Here is a 21864-nt window from a genome sequence, read left to right on the forward strand (position 1 = left end):
TCCTTTCCTCAGGAATGTGCTACTTCTGGAAAGGTAAAGAAAACATCTTAATTTCAAAAGCTTCCTCTGATGCACACTTCTCAGTTGCTTATCACACGCTGTCACTATTTGTTTAAAGTCAGATTTTAAGCTCAATGAGGGCAGGTAACATGTCATTCTTTATATATACACACACATATATACACATATACATATATGTTGTTATTGATTTCAGAGAAAGGGAGAGGGAGAGATAGAAACATCAATGATGAGAGTCACTGATCGGCTGCCTCCTGCACACCCCCTACTGGGGATCGAGCCCACAGCCGGGGCATGTACCCTGGCCGAATCAAACAGTGACCTCCTGGTTCATAGGTCGATGCTCAACCACTGAGCCACGCCAGCCAGGCATGATATGTCATTCTTGCTCACTATTATAACCCTTATATCTAACACAATGTGAATGAATGAATGAATGAATGAATGAATGAATGGCAGCCTCAAACACAAAATATGAGGAAAAATATTAAAATGAGCTTTCCAATGATTCCTTATGAGAAAGGAGACAGGCACATAAAGCTGACTTTTAACGTGGAAATAAATGTGCCACACAAAAAAACAGCGACATTATCTATTACTCAATTCTAATTTTCCCCTTTGGCAATAACTGCCTCACCTCCATCTGCTGTGCACTGGAAGTTATGCTGCAGACCTGCATCTTTACCACCTACTCAGGGGGAGCTACAAAAACAATGTTAAATTACTATGTTACTTATAACGTCAACACAGTAAACTTGCCATTGTTACCTGGCAATAATGACCAAGTAGTAAAGATCTAAATTTGTTGAGCTGATTTTTAATTAACCTTCACTTCCCAAAGTCAATGTGTAAAGTGTCTGATTTAAATAATTTATCAAAAAACACCAAAAACTCTTTTCATAAGAACATACCCTGAGCTTGGAATTTTGCAAAGGCAGAATGAATAAAACGCCCTATTTTTAAGTGTAACATTGCTACTTACTATTTGACTGTGATCTGTAACCACACAGGAGATTCCCAATAAGTGTCAAATCACAAATTTACCTTCTTAATAGGTTTCTTAAACTCCTGAAGCTCTTCTGCACTCATGTCTTCCCATATCTGGTAAACAGGCTCAATGAATTTCTTTGACCTGTCAACAAAGATCATATTTCAAAATCAAGTTAAATACTATAGTGAAGGTCAGAACATATTTAGATCTTCTTTCACAAGACCTAGTACCTGAAATGAAGTGAAAATTATGGCTCAAATAATAAGTGTCAAAAATACGCTATGTAAGTACTCTAACTAATGTGGCTCCTTCTAAGAGTTCATCCCCTCATACAGATTGAGTATTATACCTACTATTTCTCATCTTGTCATTTTCAAGTATAACTGTTCTCAACTTTGCACAGACTGACAATGAGTTATAATGTGTCCACATGAAAACAAAATTATATTATTCTGGAACTTCCTTTTTTATATTCTTATAGCAATTTACTAAAAATAAGTCTGGGGAAAAAGACCTATCTTGTTTTAGTCAACCAAGACTTGGGGGAACCAGGTAATCCCAAACTGTTGTGTTACTAGTTAGAATCTAATAAAACAAAAATTCTGCTTACTTATACAAATACAAAGTTAAGACTGGCTTGGTGGTTTTCCAGAATCATCCACCAAGAAAAATCTCTTGGCTTTGTTTATCCTATGCAACAGTATGGGATGTGGTCTTTAAAGAAAGGAACAAGTCACTGGCAGAAAATTATGAGCCATGAAAAGACAGCATCCTCCCTATCCAGGCACCTTATATGTTTAAACCAACAGGTTTAAAGAAAAGCAAAAATAAACCAAAAACCCTTGGTGTCAACCTGGATTCCTAATGCAGCAAAGATCTGCAAACCCTAGTGTGCCTGCCTATGACACTCAGCAGCCTCTAAAAGGCATTCCTACTTTGGGCCTGCAAAACATGTGCAAGGAGGCCATGACTTCACAAACAGCTAGGAATGGCTGGCCATTTATGACAAAGAAACTCTACATCACAGTCTTGAGAAAAGCAAACACACAATGCATTTAAATTCACACCTACAAGTCAACTGTCTCAGAGAACCCACCTCTTAAGCACACAAGGATCAAAGGGGAAGAAGGTGTCAAGTGGGTTTGTGCAGGTTTGCACCGAGTCCCCTCCAGCTGTACTTCTAATAACTGGTAGCATCTGGCGATTGTTCCTCTCAATGATAGTGTAGCAGAAGACCAGCTGGTATTTACTATGGAACATCAGAAACAACACAGACACAGGCATTAGCATGCTGGGATTACTCTGCATGAACATGTTCATGCGTGACAACCATTCTGACTACATAGATACTGCCGAACATAACAAGTGCAAGAAAAAAAGAACATGAAGCAAAAAGTAACGCTTTTAGGGAAAACTTTCCTAGTTTGCAAAAGCATATAGTTGTCTTTACTTATTTATTTTTACTGTTTCTAAGAGAATTAAGAAGGGTGGTGAAAAAGGGATTCAGATTTACTGAGAGGAGACAGTGGCTGATGACAGAGACTTGGACGTTGAAGAAATTAGGATGGTACTCAGAGAGGGATATGGGATGACTAAGTCACAACCTCAAAAAAGGGTAAAGAAAGGAACAGGCATAGTGAGTACACACAGTTAAATATATTGAAGAACTCATGATAAAAAACAACAGGGTGTCTATATTGTCAGTTCTTCTGGTGGTTACCTCCATATGACTTGGCAACCTGAATCATTACTGTATGGTTTCTCTGAGATGAGGGTTTAGCTCACATCTGCTACTCTCTACCTCCTACTCTCCCTCCCACAGTATTCACAGGTGTATCTTCTCAGATTCTCAGGTCACTATTGTAATTTTAAGTGACATGTGTCTAGTTCTGTTCCAGTAGCCAAGGATCACATCTGACTCCCTACTCCTTGCGGGAGGGTAAACTGGCAAAACCACACCAGAGTACAGCGTGCAGTACCTGGTCAGGGTCACAATGTGTATCTCCTACAACCCACCAGCTGCACTTCTGGGTGACAGGAAGTGTATGCCTTTCCACCAGGACACACATACAACCATGTCTCTAAGCTGCTGTTCCCAATATGAAAAACTAACAGCTTAAATCCCAACAAGAATCTATTTTTAAAAAGCAATATAACATTACACAGCAGTTAAAATCAAAACACAGGCATATGAGTTGAAAATGAATCTTAAAACCATTAAGTAAGCAAAAGCAGCAGCTGCATGAATGATACATAAATTCCTGGACACAGAACTTTTCTTACCATCACACCTCACCCTTAACCTCCGTTGCTAACTCCAACCCCAAATCTAGAGCCTCTCTGGCCAGTGTGCTCATCCACTGCAGCCCCCACTCCCCACCCGAGAATATTCTGGGGGGCAGCTGCCTCCGCTTTATTCATCCATCCTCACACTTCCTGTCTTCCCACAATGTGCTGGACCCTTTCACCCACTGAAAACTATTCCTTGTTGGTCTCCTTAGTCCTTTTAATTCTTTACCATTTTTGAGATCTCAGGAGAAAGAAAACATTGAACTTAGTCCAGCAAAGGAAAAATAAGATTGCTCAATGAGATCAGCAAGTTGTCTAAAAGGGACTGAGGAATGAATTATTTTTCTTATAATAGAACAGACTCTTATCTGTTGAAGATTTTAAGCTATGATCTTGTCCTAAATATGCTGATTAAATGCCCAAGGTCTCCAATTCAGTGTCTACATAAACCAGAATAATTCAGTAACTGCTTATGAAGGAGCCAGGCTACCTACATTAAAATTTTAGTTCTGTTCCAGTCCTGCTATGACTTCACAGAAGTCATTTAATCTCTCTTGCCTCCATCTTCCTATTTATTAACAGCGGTTAATAATATAGTCACAGGATTATGTGAAGTTTCAGTAACTTCTATGTAAAGCACATAGAACCATGCCAGGCACCCAGTAAAATTATGCATTAGCTGTAGCTACAAGACCTGAGATAATACAGCCCCTCACTAAACCAGTACCCTATTGTTGGAGATTTTACCTCACTTCTAGTCTCTTTTTATTGCTATTTTAGGAGTCACTCTAATAAACATCTGTGGTTTCTATCTCTCAGATTACTAGTTGCCTTACTTCTTTCAAAGTGTCTAGGCTTCTGTTGAATTATCCTCTCAGGATAAAAATTAGTAGCAATTTCCAATGCCACCAAAGTATAAAACAACAGCTGCACTGCAGTGTTTCCTGCAAGTACTGGGTTATTGGTTTTTAAATGTTTACTATTAACTAATTTTATTGAATGGTTTTACAGAAATAAAATTTTACAATACCAATACTAACATAAATTTACTTTTAAATAACTTCCACCAATAAAGTACAAATAACTTACCTTGTAATTGCAGCAAAAAAGTTAACTACCGAGGGCAGACAAATCTTCAGAGGGTTTAGCTGACTCATCACTATACGTTCAAAATTTAAACTTTGAAGGTACCTCAAACCTTTGGTTAAAAAACAAAAGATTTTTTAAAAGGTACAAAAATAACAGTCTTTAAGCAGCATGGATTTTTTTCACAGGTTAAAAAATGACTTTTAAAAGTTACTTGTGGCATTGCTTTAAATAAAGGTCCATGTAGACAGTCATACAGTGTGGAGCCCAGAAGAACATCATGAGGCTTAAGTACATTCGTTTACGACTAAGACAATTTTTCTAAAGAAAACTGATTATTCTTTTAAAGACCCAGAACTTCAAAGTAGGTACACTTTTCTAGTGGGCTATAAACTTGTATAACAATTTGAAATTCATATACATGTAAGGCCAGCACATGCTGAGTTTAAAGACCATGGGATTTGATTTCAGCTAACAATAATAAAATCATTAAAAAAGTTCTGGCAACAAGGTGAGTCTCCAATCCCTGGAGGTAATGACTGAGAGTGTGGAAATTTCTCCTTCCTGAATTCCATATACTGTGTACATATGCCAATCTGACAAGCAACAAAAAAACCCGAGTAAGACTTGCATGTCTTAAATTATTAGTAAAGTTGAGCATGTTTTTAAATGTGCATTAGTTGTTTGTATTCCACATTTTTTTAAAAACAAGAAAAGTATGGATGTAGAAGGAAAAATCAGACAGATTTCACTGTCCTGGAACTAATAAACATACTTCTCTCCTATATTAGTAGAAGAAAGATACCACACCTATTTTAAGAGGCAAGCAAACCAACTTGTGCTTAAGTGTATTTTGTTAGGAGATCCTTTGATTTATATTTTGATATCCTGGAACTAATAAACATACTTCTCTCCTATATTAGTAGAAGAAAGATACCACACCTATTTTAAGAGGCAAGCAAACCAACTTGTGCTTAAGTGTATTTTGTTAGGAGATCCTTTGATTTATATTTTGATAAAAATTACTAAAAATGGAATGTCAGGCCCACCCCCATATGCCAAGGTTGCGGGTTCAGACCCTGGTCAGGGCACATACAAGAATCAACCAATGAGTGCATAAGTGAGTGGAACAGGTCGATGTTTCTCTCTCTCAAATCAATAAATAAGTAAATAATTTTTTAATGGGATGTAATGGCTTAGAAGAAATTCTCTTTAACCAAGAATCTTATCATTTATTCACACAAAGAAATCTAGAGATTTAATAACCTTGTGATAAAACCTTGTCCTACCACTAGTTCATACAACTAATTTTTAACCTTCATATCTTTTCAGAAGTATACAGAATGTAAGCAAATGGATATAATGCAACACATGCAAGTTTCAGTTTAGAACTATGGTTCTCAACTCAAGGCAACTGTGCCCCAGAGAGGACATATGGCAGTGTCTGCAGTTTTAGTTGTCACAACAGAGGATGAGAAGGGCTGCTAGTGCCATCTAGTGGCCAGAAGGTGAGGAGGGCTGCTAGCCATTCTGCAATGCAAAGGCAGCCCTCACAACAAAAAATTATCCAGTCCAAATGCAGTAGTGCAGAGGATAAGAAACTCTGGTTTAGAGGAAACAAGCTATTAAATATGAATTATTCATGACAGTAAACAAAACAATTTAAATTTGTTTTATTTAACTGATATCGCTCTTGGGGACCAGCTTCAACTAAAATACTGTAACCCAAAAAACAAGCTTCATCTGGTAGACTTAAATTATAAAGCCTTAGAAATTAGCAAAACTGAAAACCAGCAAATTTACTCAACAGATAAGGTGCATACTTATTATGACCACAGCTTCACAGCCATCCTCACCTGGTTTCAATTTCTAATCCTGCCAACGAATTACTTCCCTGTGCTTTGGTCTCCTCTGTGAAGTGGGAATGACACCTGCCCTTCACTGGGCCGTTACAAGGACAAGGGGAGGTGGAAGCTCTGAGCACAGTGCTGGCCCAGTGCAAGTGCTTGGCCTCTCCTCTGAAGAGGAGCACCTTCCCATCTTACATATTCTAGATACCGCCCTCTAAAACGGAGGTTCGCAACCTCAAATCCATCAACTATTAAGAGGAGTCTTAAGGAGTTTTTAGCTGACTGAAATTATTTATTAAAAGTTTGTATGCATGTGCACTTTTCTAACTCCAGAGTTTTCATCAAATTCTCAAAAAGGTAACAAATCTCCATTCTAAAGGGTCACTAGTACACAAGGAAAATTCAGTTCAATCCATCAACCCCACATCACTCACCTTCTTTCAGATTTCCACTTAAAAGCTGCTTGTGTCTAAAAACAAAAGTGTAGAACACAGCTTGGCAGGCTGAGTAAAATGGTCCATGGAGGGCAACATCACAAAATGCCTTTGTTCCTGAATCCTGGTTATTAAGGTACATGTGCAGCCAGTTAACCAAAAGATCTAGGCATGATTTTACAGTACTAGAGAAAAGAAAAATTCAAGTCAACTCCAGTGGCTTCATAAAAAATCTACAGTGACATAAAACACAATTGTCTGTCATACAGACTAAGAACAGTCATTCCATAGGCTTCTTTATATATTACCCAGGGGCATAGAGGAGAAGAAGCAGGGCGGGCAGGTGGGACCACAGGAACAATAGGAGGCCCTAAGGATGCCTGGGAAGTCCCACGGATCTCTTTATCAACTCAGAAAGCTTCTCAGATGCCCTTCCCCACTCCAACCCTCCAGAGGGATTTGGCCAAATAGGGCAAGTTTACCAATAACTTCTAAGGGAAAGAGAAAGTCTGGCTGACTTTACCATTCCCTCTGGGATTCTAATGAAGCCCTGTGTCAACAATTTAGGACAGAATGGCCAGACGGCTTTAGTTTTTGAGGAAGGGTCTCTAACAGCATCCTCAGCCAAAGATATCTTCATGGATCACTAGAAGAAATAGGCCCAGAGCTGGGCTCCTACACAGATCTTTCTATTACCTTTACAAGGATTTTTTTCTTCAGCTTTAACAGATACAGAATGTAAGTGAAAAATGACAAACCTATAAAAAGAATCAAAACAGTATACAACACTGCACCCTATCCATGGAGACAAATGGATCTTTGTGTTCAAGTGCAACCATACTGAACAGATGACAAAAGTTTTATAGGTGAGGCTTTACATCTAAAACAGGAGATATTTTATTTATTGCCTCTTGATAATATAAACATTTTGCAGAGAGGGGCAATGGACTTTTTCACTTCAAAGACAGACCAAAAACATAAGGCAGCTATATCTCTAACTTAAGGCAATGCTATAATCTTTTAAAGCATGATACAAAAAAGCAGTTGGAAAAATTAGGTTACTTACATAAGAGGAATAAATTTAGCTCTTGCCAAAAGGCTTCCAATATAATTCGCAGCAGCTTGCCTGATGATGGCAGGGTTATTTGGATCCTGCAATTTTTTCCAAAGATGTTCCAAAAATGCTTCTGCAAATCCCTATAACAAAAGAAGGTATTGGTCTGATCACTTTTAATGCTTAAGATATTCTAGCTATCAAAATCCTAAGATTTTAACTCACCAATGTGGGAAAACTCTAGTATCTGTTATATAGCTAGATAAATAATGAATATTGTTACCATGGTTCTTATTTTGAAAACACCTTGAAATAAAATTAAAAACAAAAGGCTCCCCCCAGCATTAAATAATCCAATGGATCCCAAAACAAACTGAGCATCAAATCAAAATAAACCTTACAGCCCTAGCCAGTTTTGCTCAGTGGCTAGAACATTGGCCTGCGGACTGAAGGATCCCGGGTTTGATTCCGACCAAGGGCATGTATCTTGGCTGCAGGCTCGATCCCTAGCCCCAGTCAGGGCGCATGCCAGATGCAACCAATTGATGTGTGTCTCTCACACTGATGTTTCTCTCCCTCTCCCCCTTCCTCTCTCTCTGAAAAAGCAATGAAAAAAATATCCTTGGGTGAGGATTAAAGAAAAAAATAAAAAACAAAACAATCAGCCTTACAGATTCAGTAGGTTTGTGACAGGGCTTTGCAGTTGCCTATTTTAAAAGTTCTACAAAGTGATTTGATGTTTGGCAAGAAACTGGAAACCAGTGATGATCCACACTCACATGGAAACCCCTTCTGCAGGACCTTTCAGAGTGCAAAGTAACCCTCCAGTGTTTGACTGCATGAACTGAATGAACTTCACCAGCATGTGCAGTAACTTGACTAATTATGCTAATCAGAGAAAAAACAGACTGAGTAAGCTTCTTTTTAACAAAGGATGCAACCTCCAATTTTTTCCAAATAGCTCTTTTCAAGTTATTAACACATACTTTGACACAGACTGATTTTAACCATTTTACCCATGACCCTGCTGATTGTTCTAGAAAGCTACAAAATAACTGCAAAGGAGAAGAGTCTTCCAATAACTTTTTTTTCCCCAAAATAGAAAACCAAAGCCTAAAGTTTTAAAATTGTGATTAAAAAGTTGGTTTGGGCTAGCTAGGATGAACAGAGAGAGAATAAAAGTAATAAACAGTTAAATATCCCATCTGAGATTTTATTTATTTTTTAAATATATCTTTATTGATTTCAGAGAGAGGAAGGGAGGGGGGAGAGAGAAAAACATCAATGATGAGAGAGTCGTCTTTGATCGGCTGCCTCCTACACACCCCCAACTGGGGATTGAGCCTGCAACCCGGGCATGTGCCCTGACAGAGAATCAAACCTCGATCTCCTGGATCCTAGGTCGATGCTCGACCGCTGAGCCATGTCCAGCCAGGCCCATCTGAGATTTTAATAAAAGGCTCAAATTAAGGGGAAGCACACTACCTAGTGGACCAAATGCAGGATGACATTTCCAGAGCACTTGGCTGAGCAGAAAGGCAGCAATGCCCTTTGCTCTTTGACACATTTAAGGGCAGATCCTTTATTAGTGGTACTAATAAAATGAACTCAAGAAAAAGAAATACCTGTGATCTCCCTATACTACTCCCTCTATTCCCCAGTTTTTAAGGGAAAGTGTGGGCGAGAATGATAATGATAATGATATACTCACCAATTTAAAGCTACAGAGATAAAACATGAAAAACTGGACATGGCAGGAGGCATGGGTGGGCAACAGGAGTTTGTCAAAGATGATTATGAGATCTCGATATAAATCCTTTGTTTTGTTGATATCAATCTTACCTACAGAGAAAACATGGCATTTGTTTTATAAATACATCATTTTCACACTACCAGTTTCATTTACCAAATTTTAAAAAGAAAAAAAAAAAGCTATGCTTACACAAAATGCCATTTTTATTTTTCACAAATTTTCCTTTTCAAGTATAACAACCCAGCTCTAGCAAGAAAACAGGCCCTCACCACACACACACTGCTCTGATGCCACAACTGCCCTTCTAAAGGGCAATTTTACAATTCATGGGGCAGAAGTCCTCTGATCCAGTAACTCTACTGTTAGGAGCTTATTAAAGCAAATGATTGAAGATAATGTACAAGGATGTTCATTACACTGTTATTTATAATGACATAAAAGGGGCGGAGATAAAAGAAACCAGTTAAATCCATATGATCAATAGCAACTATTTTAAAAGAACAGTGAATGGTATGGAAAAAGGTCCACAACAGGTGAAAAGGGCAGATTATGGAACACTACATATAGTGTGACTCCCAAATCCACCGAAAAACACACTCATACATATATACATAACAGAAAAAAAATTATCAAAATGCTAATAATGGTTTTTTGAATAGTAGGAATGAGGCTATTTAAAATGCCTTTTAAAATTCTTTCCTATAGTTTCCAAATTTTTTTCTAGTCGACATGTATTACTTGTACAACAGCAAAAAAGCTAAAATAGTAACTTAGTCAACCCAGATTCAAGTCTTATTCTGCATAGCTGAGTTTCATTCTTAAATCTAAGCAATGTGAATGAAAAAAATTCTGTTTTCATAAAAGTTCCATGAGGACAAGAAGCATATTGATTTGTCCACTTCAGTACCAACACAGAACCAAGACCCTCTAAACTCAGTACATAACACCAAGCACCATATTATCAATGTCTACTACACCATTCTTAAATGTCTTGAACAACTTGAGAGTAATGTGATCTCCACCTAAAACTGACCAAGTGCCATATATAACCTTTTTTTAAAAAATGTGCCTCAGGCATGAAACAGCTCTGACCACCAATACAGGCATCAAGCTAGGATGAACTAACTACGGAGTGCATGTCTGCTTTGCCCCTGATTGATACAAGAGCAACACCACCAATCAGGTGTTTCCTTGCCCATGGCCAAGGGGTGCCATATATATACTCTTATAACACAATAGTCAGTAAAAAGATTAAGGGCTTTGAAGACATATAACTGAGCCTGAATCCCAGTGACACCATTTTCAAGCTATGTTATATTGGCAAGTAACTTAATCTCTCTAAACCTTCTTTTTCTCATTCAAAATAGGGATTTTTACAGGATTTTTATCAGTACTAGATAATGTTTGAAAACACCCAACACAGAGCCAGGTGCATGATAGGTATTCAATAAACAGTAGCTATTGTTACCATCTACATAGCAGACATCCTTAATGTAGGACAAAAGTAAAGACAGCAGGATGTCCAGACGTTCAGCAACAGGATGTACCATCTGATTGAGCCTTTCAGGGTCAGCTTTTGTTTCATGTTCAGTCACTTCGTCTTCATCCTTTGGAGACAATATAAAAATTGACATTAAAAAATTCAGGAAAAGTAGTTTAGTGGGAAAATTGTTGGAGGCAATTATTTCCTTTAACAATAAAACAAACCCTGGCTAGTGTAGCTCAACAGTTAGAGCATTGCACTGAAGGGTCAAGGGTTTGCTCCCCGGCCTGCGGGCATGTGCAGGAGCAACCATCGCTCACATTAGTGTTTCTCTCTCCCCCCCTCCCCCACCCTTCTACTCTCTGAAAAGCAATGGGAAAAAATATCCTCAGGTGGGGATTAACAAACAAACAAAAGAAGATAAAACTAAGAAAATACATATATACCATTCCAGGCAGGGGCTCTCAACCAGAGGTGTTAATCAGAACCAATTGTGGAATTCAAAATAAAAGCACAGGTTCAGAGCCTGGCCTCTGATTCCCATCTAGAAGACCCTTGTAGAACACGGACATGCAAACATCACAGATGTCCCCAGCTCCTGGCACCCACTGTGGGGGCACTGTTGATGCCAGGTCTCCTTTTCCAGGACAAGGCACCCATCCCCCAGCTACTGTGAATGTTGGCTGCCAATAGCTCACAGCCGACCCCCTTCTCCAGAGAACTACCCTCAGCAGAACAGGAACCAGAACTGCCCTTGCACTCCTTCCAGCAACGCCCCCACCAATGAACCAATGACTGACTGACAAGGGATCATCAGAGGCCAACCTTGTCTCAAGCTGGGACAAACTCTGTGGTGCAACCATGTTCCAGAGCTCTTGGTGGGATCAGGCTGTAGATGCTTTCCGACTGAGACCAAACTCTTGCCTAGGTCCTTCCCCTGCAATTTCCTGCTTCCTCACACCCTTGTCCAAGGGCACCTGAATCCACATCTCAGGCTCTCCTCCCAGTAAACCCAACTTAAGACATTGTCCCAGGTAGAGAAGTACCGCGTTAAGGTATACAACTTACAAAAAACAAACTGGTGTCTCTTCTATTTTTCAGCCCCTCACCGATGACAATGTGGTTACAAAAACAAACATAAACAATGAAGGTGAAGCATGCTTTCCCAAACCCAAATTCAAACCTTGGAAATAAACCAACATGTTGCAGTAAGCAACATGGAAGTAAACCACTTCATTTAAGTCACTTTTTTTAAAAAATTCACTTTCAAGTTTGCTGAACTATGATTTTAAACTGAAGGAGATGGGATGCCAATAGCTGTCTCTTCCCACCCTCTGGAATTATATAACCGTGTGTGCCTGCTTTCACTAACAAATGCTGACCATGTTAAACAGTCCTTCTGTGGCATCTGTTCCACTACCAGTTTGAGCTGCTATTTCCTCAGCATCTTCAATATCCTGCCGAGATGCATTCACCTACATTATAACAAAGAGTAAAAAAGAAAACATTTAAAATACAATTACATTATTTGGGAACAGAAAATTCAGGAACTGATATATATATACCTTAAAGGTGTCCAGATTAGCACCATAACTCATTACATAATTAAGGTGCAAACCTATAAATTGGTTTGGGTCATGAAGGAATTTACAAGATTATAAATCAAGCCCCTTTTACTATATATTTATTTGGCTTCAACAAACTCCTCTATTCCAACTCCTACTTTACACAAGATACTCACATACATGCTGCATATGTATAAGCTTCATATCATCAATTTACTGAGCAGGAAAACTATGAAATGCAAGTCAAACTTGAATTATTGAATATTTCTTGTTATATAACCCTTCAAATGTCTTTTAAAAATATCATTCAAATTATGCCTTTTTTACTAATCTGAACATGACCTTTCTAAGTGTACTCTAGAATGTTCCATTAAATATAAAGCAGACAAGAATTTACAAAGATTGTGTATGCAGCAGGGCAGAGGGTAAACTCCAAGCGAGCACTGTGGCAACCTGCAAAACCTCCAGCACTTGCTAGACTTGCCTCATTACAGCCTCTTTCTCCCCTACAGTATCAGTGTTCTCCTCCATCAACTCACCTCCACAGTCCACAAACCTCAAGTCTCCCTAGCCCTAGCACATGCCTCTGACCCTGCCTCATCCTCTCTTTACACCACAAACCCTCACTGAGATCTCTAACCCCACTTCCTAACCATCCACACTCTCTAAAATGCAGTGTCTCCCTCCCCACTGACAAAGCAACAGGCTACCTCCCAATCACCAAACCCAAGGACTTTCGCTTCCTCCTTCCCCTTAAAAATGTCAGCCATATTTCATGCTGCTGAACAAACCCTTCCTTCTTCCAGATCCTTCCCCCACGTTATCTACCCCCTTGGTTTTCTTCCCACTTCCGATCAGACTTCTGCTCTCCTATCCTAAATTGCATCATTCCACAGGTTTGTACTCAGTCCCCTACCTGCCGCTACAGCTGCCTGGAGAGTATTCACCCACCAGCTTCCCACCTGCACACCTCAATCCATCCAAAACAGAGCTCATCATCTTCCAGCTTCCTCCTGACTTTTCTCGGTACTGTTAATGTCTACACCAAGATTCTATTCCACAGGGAGCTAAATTTGAAGGATTCCTTTCCTTTACCCCCTACCTCTCTGCTTCCTACCCAGTCTCAAGGACCAGTTCACCTTTATTCCACAATGTCAAGAGAAGCCACCACTTTCTTTCACTCGTATTGCAGGCCTCTTTATATGCCTTCCTGACTCCTGATTACATCAGACCCCTGGCTCATAACAATGAATGTGTTCCATTCATAGCACTTACCACAACTATACTTTTATATTGGTGTGACTGTCTAATTAATGCCATGTGACCCAATCATGAGAGGAATGTAACCCCTAATACATCAATGAATCTCAACAAATATATAAAGAAACGAATCGAAAGTAGAACTATGGATTCTCTTCCATTGCTACTAGTTTCAAATACTATGATTATAACAAATATATTTAATAAAGGAAAATCAAGGAGAAAAACAGATTATTAAATACTTACATCCAATTTGAGTAGCTTTTCAATGACAAGCTCCAGAATGTCATGCCGCAGAGTTGGAAAATATACACTAATTCTTAGTAAGTTATGAACATAACATTCCTAAAACATAAAAAGATGAACATTTCAACAGAAAATGTTTCAGTTATGTAAGCATCAATTACACAATCTTTAGTTCCAATTACGTAAGTAGAAAAATAGGCTATCCAGTAACACAGAAACCATAGTTATATACTCAGTTTCCTGTTGCCATGTCACAATATGCAGTTCAGTATAATTAATCAAATTACCCCCAATAAAATTAATTTGTAATTGGTACACTTCTACAGTGTTTTTAAAACAGGTTTGTTGAGATATAACTCATGTACAATTCACCCATTTAAAGTGTACAGTTCAAAGGTTTTTAGTATATTCAGAATTGTACAACCATCGCCATAATTTTAGAATATTTTCATCACTCCACAAAGAAACCCTGTTATCTTTTAGTAAAGAAACTCTCCCCAGCCCTCAGTAACCACTAGTCTATTTTCTGCCTCTACATTGCCTATACTAGACATTTCACTAAATGGAATCTTAAATTATGTGGGTTTTCAGGGTTCACTCATGGTGTAGCAAGTAATCCATTCAACTGCCAAATGCTATTCCATTGTACACATACCACCCACATTTTATTTATTAGCTGATTAAACATTTGGTTGTCCCCATATTCTGGCTATGATGAATAATGCTGCTTGGAACATTCGTGTAAGCTTTGTGTGGACAAATGCTCCCATTTCTCTTGGGTATATACTCAGCAGAGGAAATGGAGGGTCATGTGGTTTTTTTTGAGGAACTGTCAGACTGTTTTCCAAAGCAGCTGCACCATTTCCCATTTTACATTCTCATCAGGAACGTGCAAGGGTTCCAGTTTCTCCACATCGCGTTACTTATCTTTTTAAATAGCCATTCTGGTAGGTGTGAAGTGGTACCTTATTTTGGTTTGACTAGCGTGTCCCTGATGGCTAATAATTTTCAGCTCTTTGTATGCTCATTGGCCACTTGTATATCTTTTTTAGAGAAACACCTACTGAGATCCTTTGCCCATTTTAAATTGAGTTATTTGCCTTTATTATTGAGTTAAGAGTACTTTAAATAGTCTAGATATCTTTATCCAATATACAATTTGCAAACATTCTCTCCTATTTCAGTTGTCCTTTCACTTTATTGAAGGTGTCCTATGAAGCACAACTGTTTTTAATTTTTTTTTTAAATCCTCACCCAAGGATGTTTTCATTGATTTTAGAGAGAGAGGAAGAGAGAGGGAAAGAGAGAAACACCAATGTGAGAGACAAACATTCCTCGGTTGCCTCCCATACGTGCACCACCGGGGATCAAACCCAAAACCTGGGTATGTGCCCCAACCGGGAACTGAAACTGCAACCCTCTGGTGCACTGGACAACATCCAACCAACTAGGCCACACCAGCCAGTATACTTTTAATTTTGTTGTTATTGTTAATCCTCACCCTAGGATATTTTTTTCCATTGATTTTTAGATAGAGTGGAAGGGAGGGGGGAGGGAGGGAGAAAAACATCGATGTAACAGAGACACATCGGCTGGTTGCCTCCTGCACGAGGCAGAACCGGGGATTGAACCTGCAACCCAGGTACGTGACTTTGACTGGAAGTCGAACCCACAACCCTTCCATCCATGGGCCAACACTCTAACCACTGAGCACACTGGCCAGGGCCAGGGCCAGGGCCTTTTTAACTTTTATGAAGTTCAATTTATGCACTTTTTCTCTGGTGGTTTTTTCAGGTGTTATATCCATAAACTGTTGCCTAATCCAAAGTCACAAAAATATTAACCTATGTTTTCTTCTAAGTGTTTTTGTTAGCTTTTACATTGAGGTCTTTTATCCATTTCAAGTTCATTTTTGTATATGGTCTGAGGAGGGAATCCTACTTCATCTCTGCGTGTAGGTATCCAATTGTCCCAGAACCACTTGTTGAAAAAGACTATTCTTTTCCCCATTAAACTGTCTCATACAACTGGGTTTTGTATATTGATCTTATACTCTGTGACCATGTGAATTAATTAGCTCTAATAGTATTTTTGTGGATTCCTTAGGATTTTTCCTAGGGAAAAATGACATGTGACATTATGTCATCTGCAAATAGAAATAGTTTGTTTTTTTTTACTTCTTTTCCAGTCTGGATGCCTTTTCCTTTTCTTGCCTAACTGCTCTGGCTACAACCTCTAGTAAAATACTGAGCAGAAGTGGAGAAGCAGACATCTTGTTTTATTATCTAGAGGAAAGTTTTCAGTCTTTCACTACGGGGTAGGATGTTAGCTGTTTTTCATAGATGACCTTTATCAGACTGAAAAAGGTCCCCTATTTTTGTCATGAAAGAGTTTTGGTGTTTGTCAAAAGCTTTTTCTACATCTATTAGAATGATCACGTGGGTTTTGTCATTTATTCTATTGACATGGTGGGTTATAGTAATTGATTTGGAGTATTAAATCAATCTTGTATCCCTAGGATACATTTCACTTGGTCATGGTGCATAATTCTGTTTATCTGTTGCTAGATTCAGTTTTCTAGTATTTTGTTGAGGACTTTTGCATCTATGTTCATAAGAGATACAGGGTTTATAATATTCCACTTGAAGCACACTATCACAAACATTAGCAAAATGTATTTTATGCTTAGAAGGGAACCACTATTATTTAGTAAAAACAACACAGATGATCTAAAACTTGGAAAGGAAGAGGTAAAACTTAAAGAATTCATCTACAGAAGGCTCTGCCTTCATGTTCAAATAAGGCATATCTCTAATTGATATTACATGAACTCTTACCTTCTAGTAGTTTTATCTGTATAATCATTAAATCTATTCAGATATTTCTGAAATGGGCTCTGCCCCGGACTTGCACATAGAAATCAAAGGGAGCAACAGTGGGGGTCCTCAGTCACTTGCCAAGAAAGGCATCTGAGTCAAATTCTCAGACCTAACAGTATTAGAACCAAATCTACATGTAACAATTTTTCCATTATCTTCCCCATGAAAAGATTTCTTACCAATGTTCTCTCTGATTTTCGAACAAATGGAAATTTTTCTACCAGTATTGGCATAAGAAACCACGGTGTCCTATTAAAAAAAAAAAAAAAAAAATCTTGAAAGGAAGTACTTCCATTCTAAGCAAATATGGATACAGGAGGCAAATGGTAACTCCTACCTCAAGCAATTAGAACTTAAAAAATTAATGTATAGCTTCAGAGAAAATCTATAACTAAGGGAAAATAAGCTTCTGTTAACTCTGATATCAACAGAAAATTAAAGGGGAATTCTTTTTTTCTACAAAAGCAAATTAGCAACTTGAACTTTTTAAAAGTTAGCAAGTAAACTTACAGAGGGAACTTGAAGTGCACCCCTCCAAAAAAAACCCACACAACTTAAAGCTTTTCTAGAACTGCAATTTTTATTCAAATGGCATGACACAAACACACAGAGGTCTCTCACTGAAAATTCTTGGGTATCATGATCTACTGACGATAAAAGCACATTACAACCACTATACTTAACTTGGAGGAGAATTTGCATTCAAGTTTGAAAAAATAAAGACAATGAATAAAGAACTAAAATGTCTTTTTTTGGTAGAATGTGGTGTTATAGCAACAGGATACAAAAAACATGCAGCAACTTGAGTCTTGCTTCTATAAACAAACTGTAGTTTTCTACTAATTGATTGCAATTTCCTTAAGACTTAAATACCATGATTCAAAGTAAGTAACAAAAGTGTACTCACGATGGGACATATCTTGCTATTATTTGCAAGGCCCTGTGACATGTGTCAAAATTTGCAGGAAGATCTACAAGAGAAAAAATGAGAACATGAGCATCAAAGTAAAATTGAAAACTGAAAAGTTATGTACTTGAAGCTAAAAGCACCTGTAACCAAAACTGAATCATTTATCAGCAAAATAATAATTTCAAAATTTTTCTCCACAGCCAACTATCAATGAAGAATAAGTGGACTAATTGTGTAAGTAATGCATTAAGGGCAATTGGCTACATGTTAGTACTTTTTATAAAAATCAATTCCATCAAAGGTTGCCATTAAACTTTATCATTCAGCACGCATTCTCTAAGACACAGTAGGCATTTTTTTGCTTTAACCCACTTTATACTTACTATCATCTTCATCATCAGAATCTGAAACATCTACGTCACCTTCCTTAATGACCACCCGGGCTTTTGAAGGAAAAACAAAATATGTTATTCTTCTGTCATTGACCTACACAAAAAAGTGATTTTTCCATTGTATAAACTAGTACAATGATTAAAAACAAGCAACTTTATAGTTTTTAAACAGCTAAAAATTCCTGAGTTCTAAGACTTTGCCAGATACTCACTAAAGCAAATTCGACCCATAAAAATCACAGCAACAAACGAATCTAAACACTTCCACAGATGGCATTATAGGGAAAAGACATGTACCAGAGCTGCTGCCAACGTGTACCTGGAATCTTCAATGGTCGTTCAATCTCCAAAGTGTACTGGGAAGGTAGTATTTTAATAGGGAGATATTTAAAAAGTGAAAAATCAAAGCAAGCAGAGAGAAACCACTTACGAGGTACAAAATGAGAAGCAATCATGCTGAGACATGGTCTAAGGAAGACAGTCTGTGCCGATACAAGATTACCAAGAAAAGCCAAATACTCCTCCACCACTGTCTGACTTCTATTCAGCCACTGCAATCTCTAGAAGAGAGAAGAAAAAGACAAAAGAAACATTTTACTGATACAATAAATACTATTTCAAAGTACTGAATCACATACTAGTTAGTGAAATAAATGGTGAACTTACCAAGAGAATATTGATAAGCTGCTCAAAGTCTTTGGTCAAGTACATGATAGAAGAACGGAATTCTAACAGCCAGTTAATGATCTGGTCATCCTTAAGTTAAACAAAGAAAAGTACTTTCAAAATCATAAATCCTCTAAAATAACAGAGAAGATGATATCTATCTTGCATCAATCACCTATCAATAATATTTACATTAGAAAAAGAAGTCACAAACTTGGACTTAAGCCAAAATTGGGATGAAAATTTCTTAGTTTGTATCAAACTGGAAAAAGATGTTACAATAAATTTTCCCATTTTAGAAAAAAGCAATGTAGTAACTTTTATGCACAGGAAAAGGAATTAAACACAATATGTCCTTCTCACCACTTTTGTTTGCCCTAAAAAAGTGAAAACCCCTCAAATGTTGATACCTGGGACTTGCAAATTCAAATATTATAAGACCACGAGGACCTCCACCTCCTCTATATTCATGCTGATCTGCAAGCATGTTGATAGCATTCAGTCTAAGCTGATTAACTAGAGCCATCAATCAATGTATTAATTTTCCTCAACCTAACCTGTCATAGGGTTTAAATGTATCAAGCTGTGTTATATGTAAACAATGGTTCCATTACTCCATAAAATATTTTTCAGGCAATAAAAAATTACTGTTCACAACTTTTAGTGACATGGAAAAAAACTGCTAAATGAAAAAAGAAATCTTTGACAAGTCTGGAAATTAAATTAAAATTTAACCCATGGGTATATTTCTTTCTTTTAATAAAAAAGAAAGAAAACAAGCCATGAATAAAATACAGTATCAAGTTATGTAAAATATAGTTTGTATTCGTGCATATATACAACATACGCAAGAAAAAACTAAAAGCCCCCATTTTTTAAAGAAAACAGATAATGCAGATTAAAACTCAGCAGGGAAAGAGCTCTAAACAAACAAAAGCAGTACAGTGTTATACCTATACTGACAAACTTAACAGACAGTGTTGTATCTAGAGTGATCGGTTTTAAAAGACAAGGTTGTACCTACAGTTATAGACTACTTACAGGGTGTATCATTTAGTGAGAACACACCAGGTGCTCAATCCCATATATATGTATCTTTCCTAATCCTACCAACACTGCAAAAGGATTTACAGTTTAGAAAAAGAGATTAATAAGCAACTTGCCCAACCAAGAAGCCAATAAAGAACCAGGTTCCAACCTGTCTGTCTGGGCCAAGGCCTAAGGTCCACCACTCTCCCACAATGCCTTGGACTACTTTCCTCCATCTTCATTCAACCACTGAATGCTTCCTATGTGCTATGTGACGAACTTCAATGAGACCATTTTCTGATGAAACCCCAAGTAAGCTGGCAGTAAAATAAAGTAAATCACAACTCATTCACAATATGGTAATTTTATAATGTCCACAATCATGAAGGGTAACATTAACAGTGGCTCACCACCACCTGAGGCAAAGACAACGAGCTAAGTCACTTAGAAATAAAATGAGTTAGCTATATTCTATCCCATTTAAAAAAGTGTGACAAAATTATAAGAATAACATTTAAACTGCGCCATTTTTTAAAGTAAATCAGCCAGCCTTCAGTGCTTTAACACCGAACTATTATCAGAAGCAAATCACTTGCCCGGCCGGGCGTGGCTCAGCAGTTGAGCATCAGCCTAGGATCCAGGCGATCAGGGTTCGATTCCCAGTCAGGGCACATGCCCGGGTTGCAGCCTCAATCCCTGGTCGGGGGCGCGCAGGAGGCAGCCGATCAAAGACTCTCTCGTCATTGATGTTTCTCTCTCTCTCCCTCTCCTTTCCTCTCTCTGAAATCAATAAAGATATATTTTTTTAAAAAAAAAAGCAAATTACTTGCAACACCCTTCTAAACTAACATAGACACAATTGATGTGATTATCTGTATGTCAAGATACCAAGGATGAGAAATGCTGATATAAAATACAGTGGAACACAAAGAAAATGGTCCTTTGTACCGCAGAAGAAGGCAAGAGTCAAGGAAAGCTTCAAACAGGAAGTGATGCTTCTGCTGTCTTTAAACAAAGAGAGTGCTCTCTGGGACTAGATTCCTTACACAGGGAAAAGAATGTTTACAAAAAAACAAAAGTAGTTCAGTATGGCAGGAATACATGGTGAGCAAGCCAACAGATAAATCTGGGGAGCACAGTGGGGTCAGATAAATCACCAAAGTCCTTGTAAGACAGATTTGCAATTAGAAAGATCTGCTGGAAGTGTGGGAATGGGCTGAATGAACAACCATGTGCTTAGAGAGAACCAGGGAAAGTTCAATTACAAAAGATGACATTCCAGCTCGATCTCAAAGACTAGGAGTTTTGTAGATTACAGTAATTATACTGTAGATGGTCCCCTACTTATGATGATTTGACTTACAATTTTTTGACTTCCCAATGGTGATAGATACCCATTCAGTAGAAACCGTACTTCAAATCTTAAACTTTAATCTTTTCCCAGGCTAGTGATACGCGGCATAAAAGCTCTCTCATAAAGCTGGGTAACAGTAGCAAGATGATTTTGTCCAACTGCAGGTTGACATTAAGTGTTCTGAACATGCTTAAGGTAGGCTAGGCTAAGCTATGGTATTCGGTAGGTTAGGTGTATTAAATCCATTTCTGACATAGTATTTTCAACTTATGATAGGTTGAATCCCATCATAAGTCGAGGAGCACCTGTAATAGTAAACACTAATATAATACTTTGTGCCAGGTACTGTTCTAAGACATTAACATATATTAACTCATTTAATCCTTACAACCACTCCATGAGGTAGGCATTACCACTGGTTCCCATTTTATAGATGTGGGCACCAAGGCACAGAAGTGCAGTAATTTACCATCAGTCACAAAGCTATTAAGGGAAGGAGGCCATGTAGCCAGGTACAGAGAACCTCTTGCACCCAGAAAGAAAAGGCACATACAGAGGTATAAAGATGAAAATAAGTGGCGAATTCATGAAACGAAGTGTCTAGT

At 38.0% G+C, this 21864-nt stretch overlaps 1 protein-coding gene and 1 pseudogene across 1 annotated transcript in view; both read right to left on the reverse strand.

Annotated features, from left to right (window-relative positions):
• Window positions 1-21864, reverse strand: part of RRN3 (RNA polymerase I transcription factor RRN3) — a 28343-nt gene that overhangs the window by 2020 nt on the left and 4459 nt on the right. The window contains exons 4-17 of the mRNA XM_016196229.2: window positions 18877-18966; window positions 18641-18770; window positions 18202-18261; window positions 17816-17879; window positions 17088-17157; window positions 14030-14128; window positions 12341-12433; window positions 10944-11082; window positions 9434-9564; window positions 7735-7865; window positions 6669-6853; window positions 4388-4496; window positions 2106-2258; window positions 1063-1150 (exon numbers count right to left, since the gene is read on the reverse strand). Of these exons, the coding sequence (XP_016051715.1) occupies window positions 1063-1150; window positions 2106-2258; window positions 4388-4496; window positions 6669-6853; window positions 7735-7865; window positions 9434-9564; window positions 10944-11082; window positions 12341-12433; window positions 14030-14128; window positions 17088-17157; window positions 17816-17879; window positions 18202-18261; window positions 18641-18770; window positions 18877-18966 (1542 nt within the window). The remainder of the gene's footprint in view (window positions 1-1062; window positions 1151-2105; window positions 2259-4387; window positions 4497-6668; window positions 6854-7734; window positions 7866-9433; window positions 9565-10943; window positions 11083-12340; window positions 12434-14029; window positions 14129-17087; window positions 17158-17815; window positions 17880-18201; window positions 18262-18640; window positions 18771-18876; window positions 18967-21864) is intronic.
• On the reverse strand, window positions 10537-10685 carry LOC148093541 (small nucleolar RNA SNORA48; annotated as a pseudogene).

This window comes from Miniopterus natalensis, chromosome 3 (genome assembly GCF_054644295.1).
Source record: "Miniopterus natalensis isolate mMinNat1 chromosome 3, mMinNat1.hap1, whole genome shotgun sequence".
Classification (NCBI taxonomy): domain Eukaryota; kingdom Metazoa; phylum Chordata; class Mammalia; order Chiroptera; family Miniopteridae; genus Miniopterus; species Miniopterus natalensis.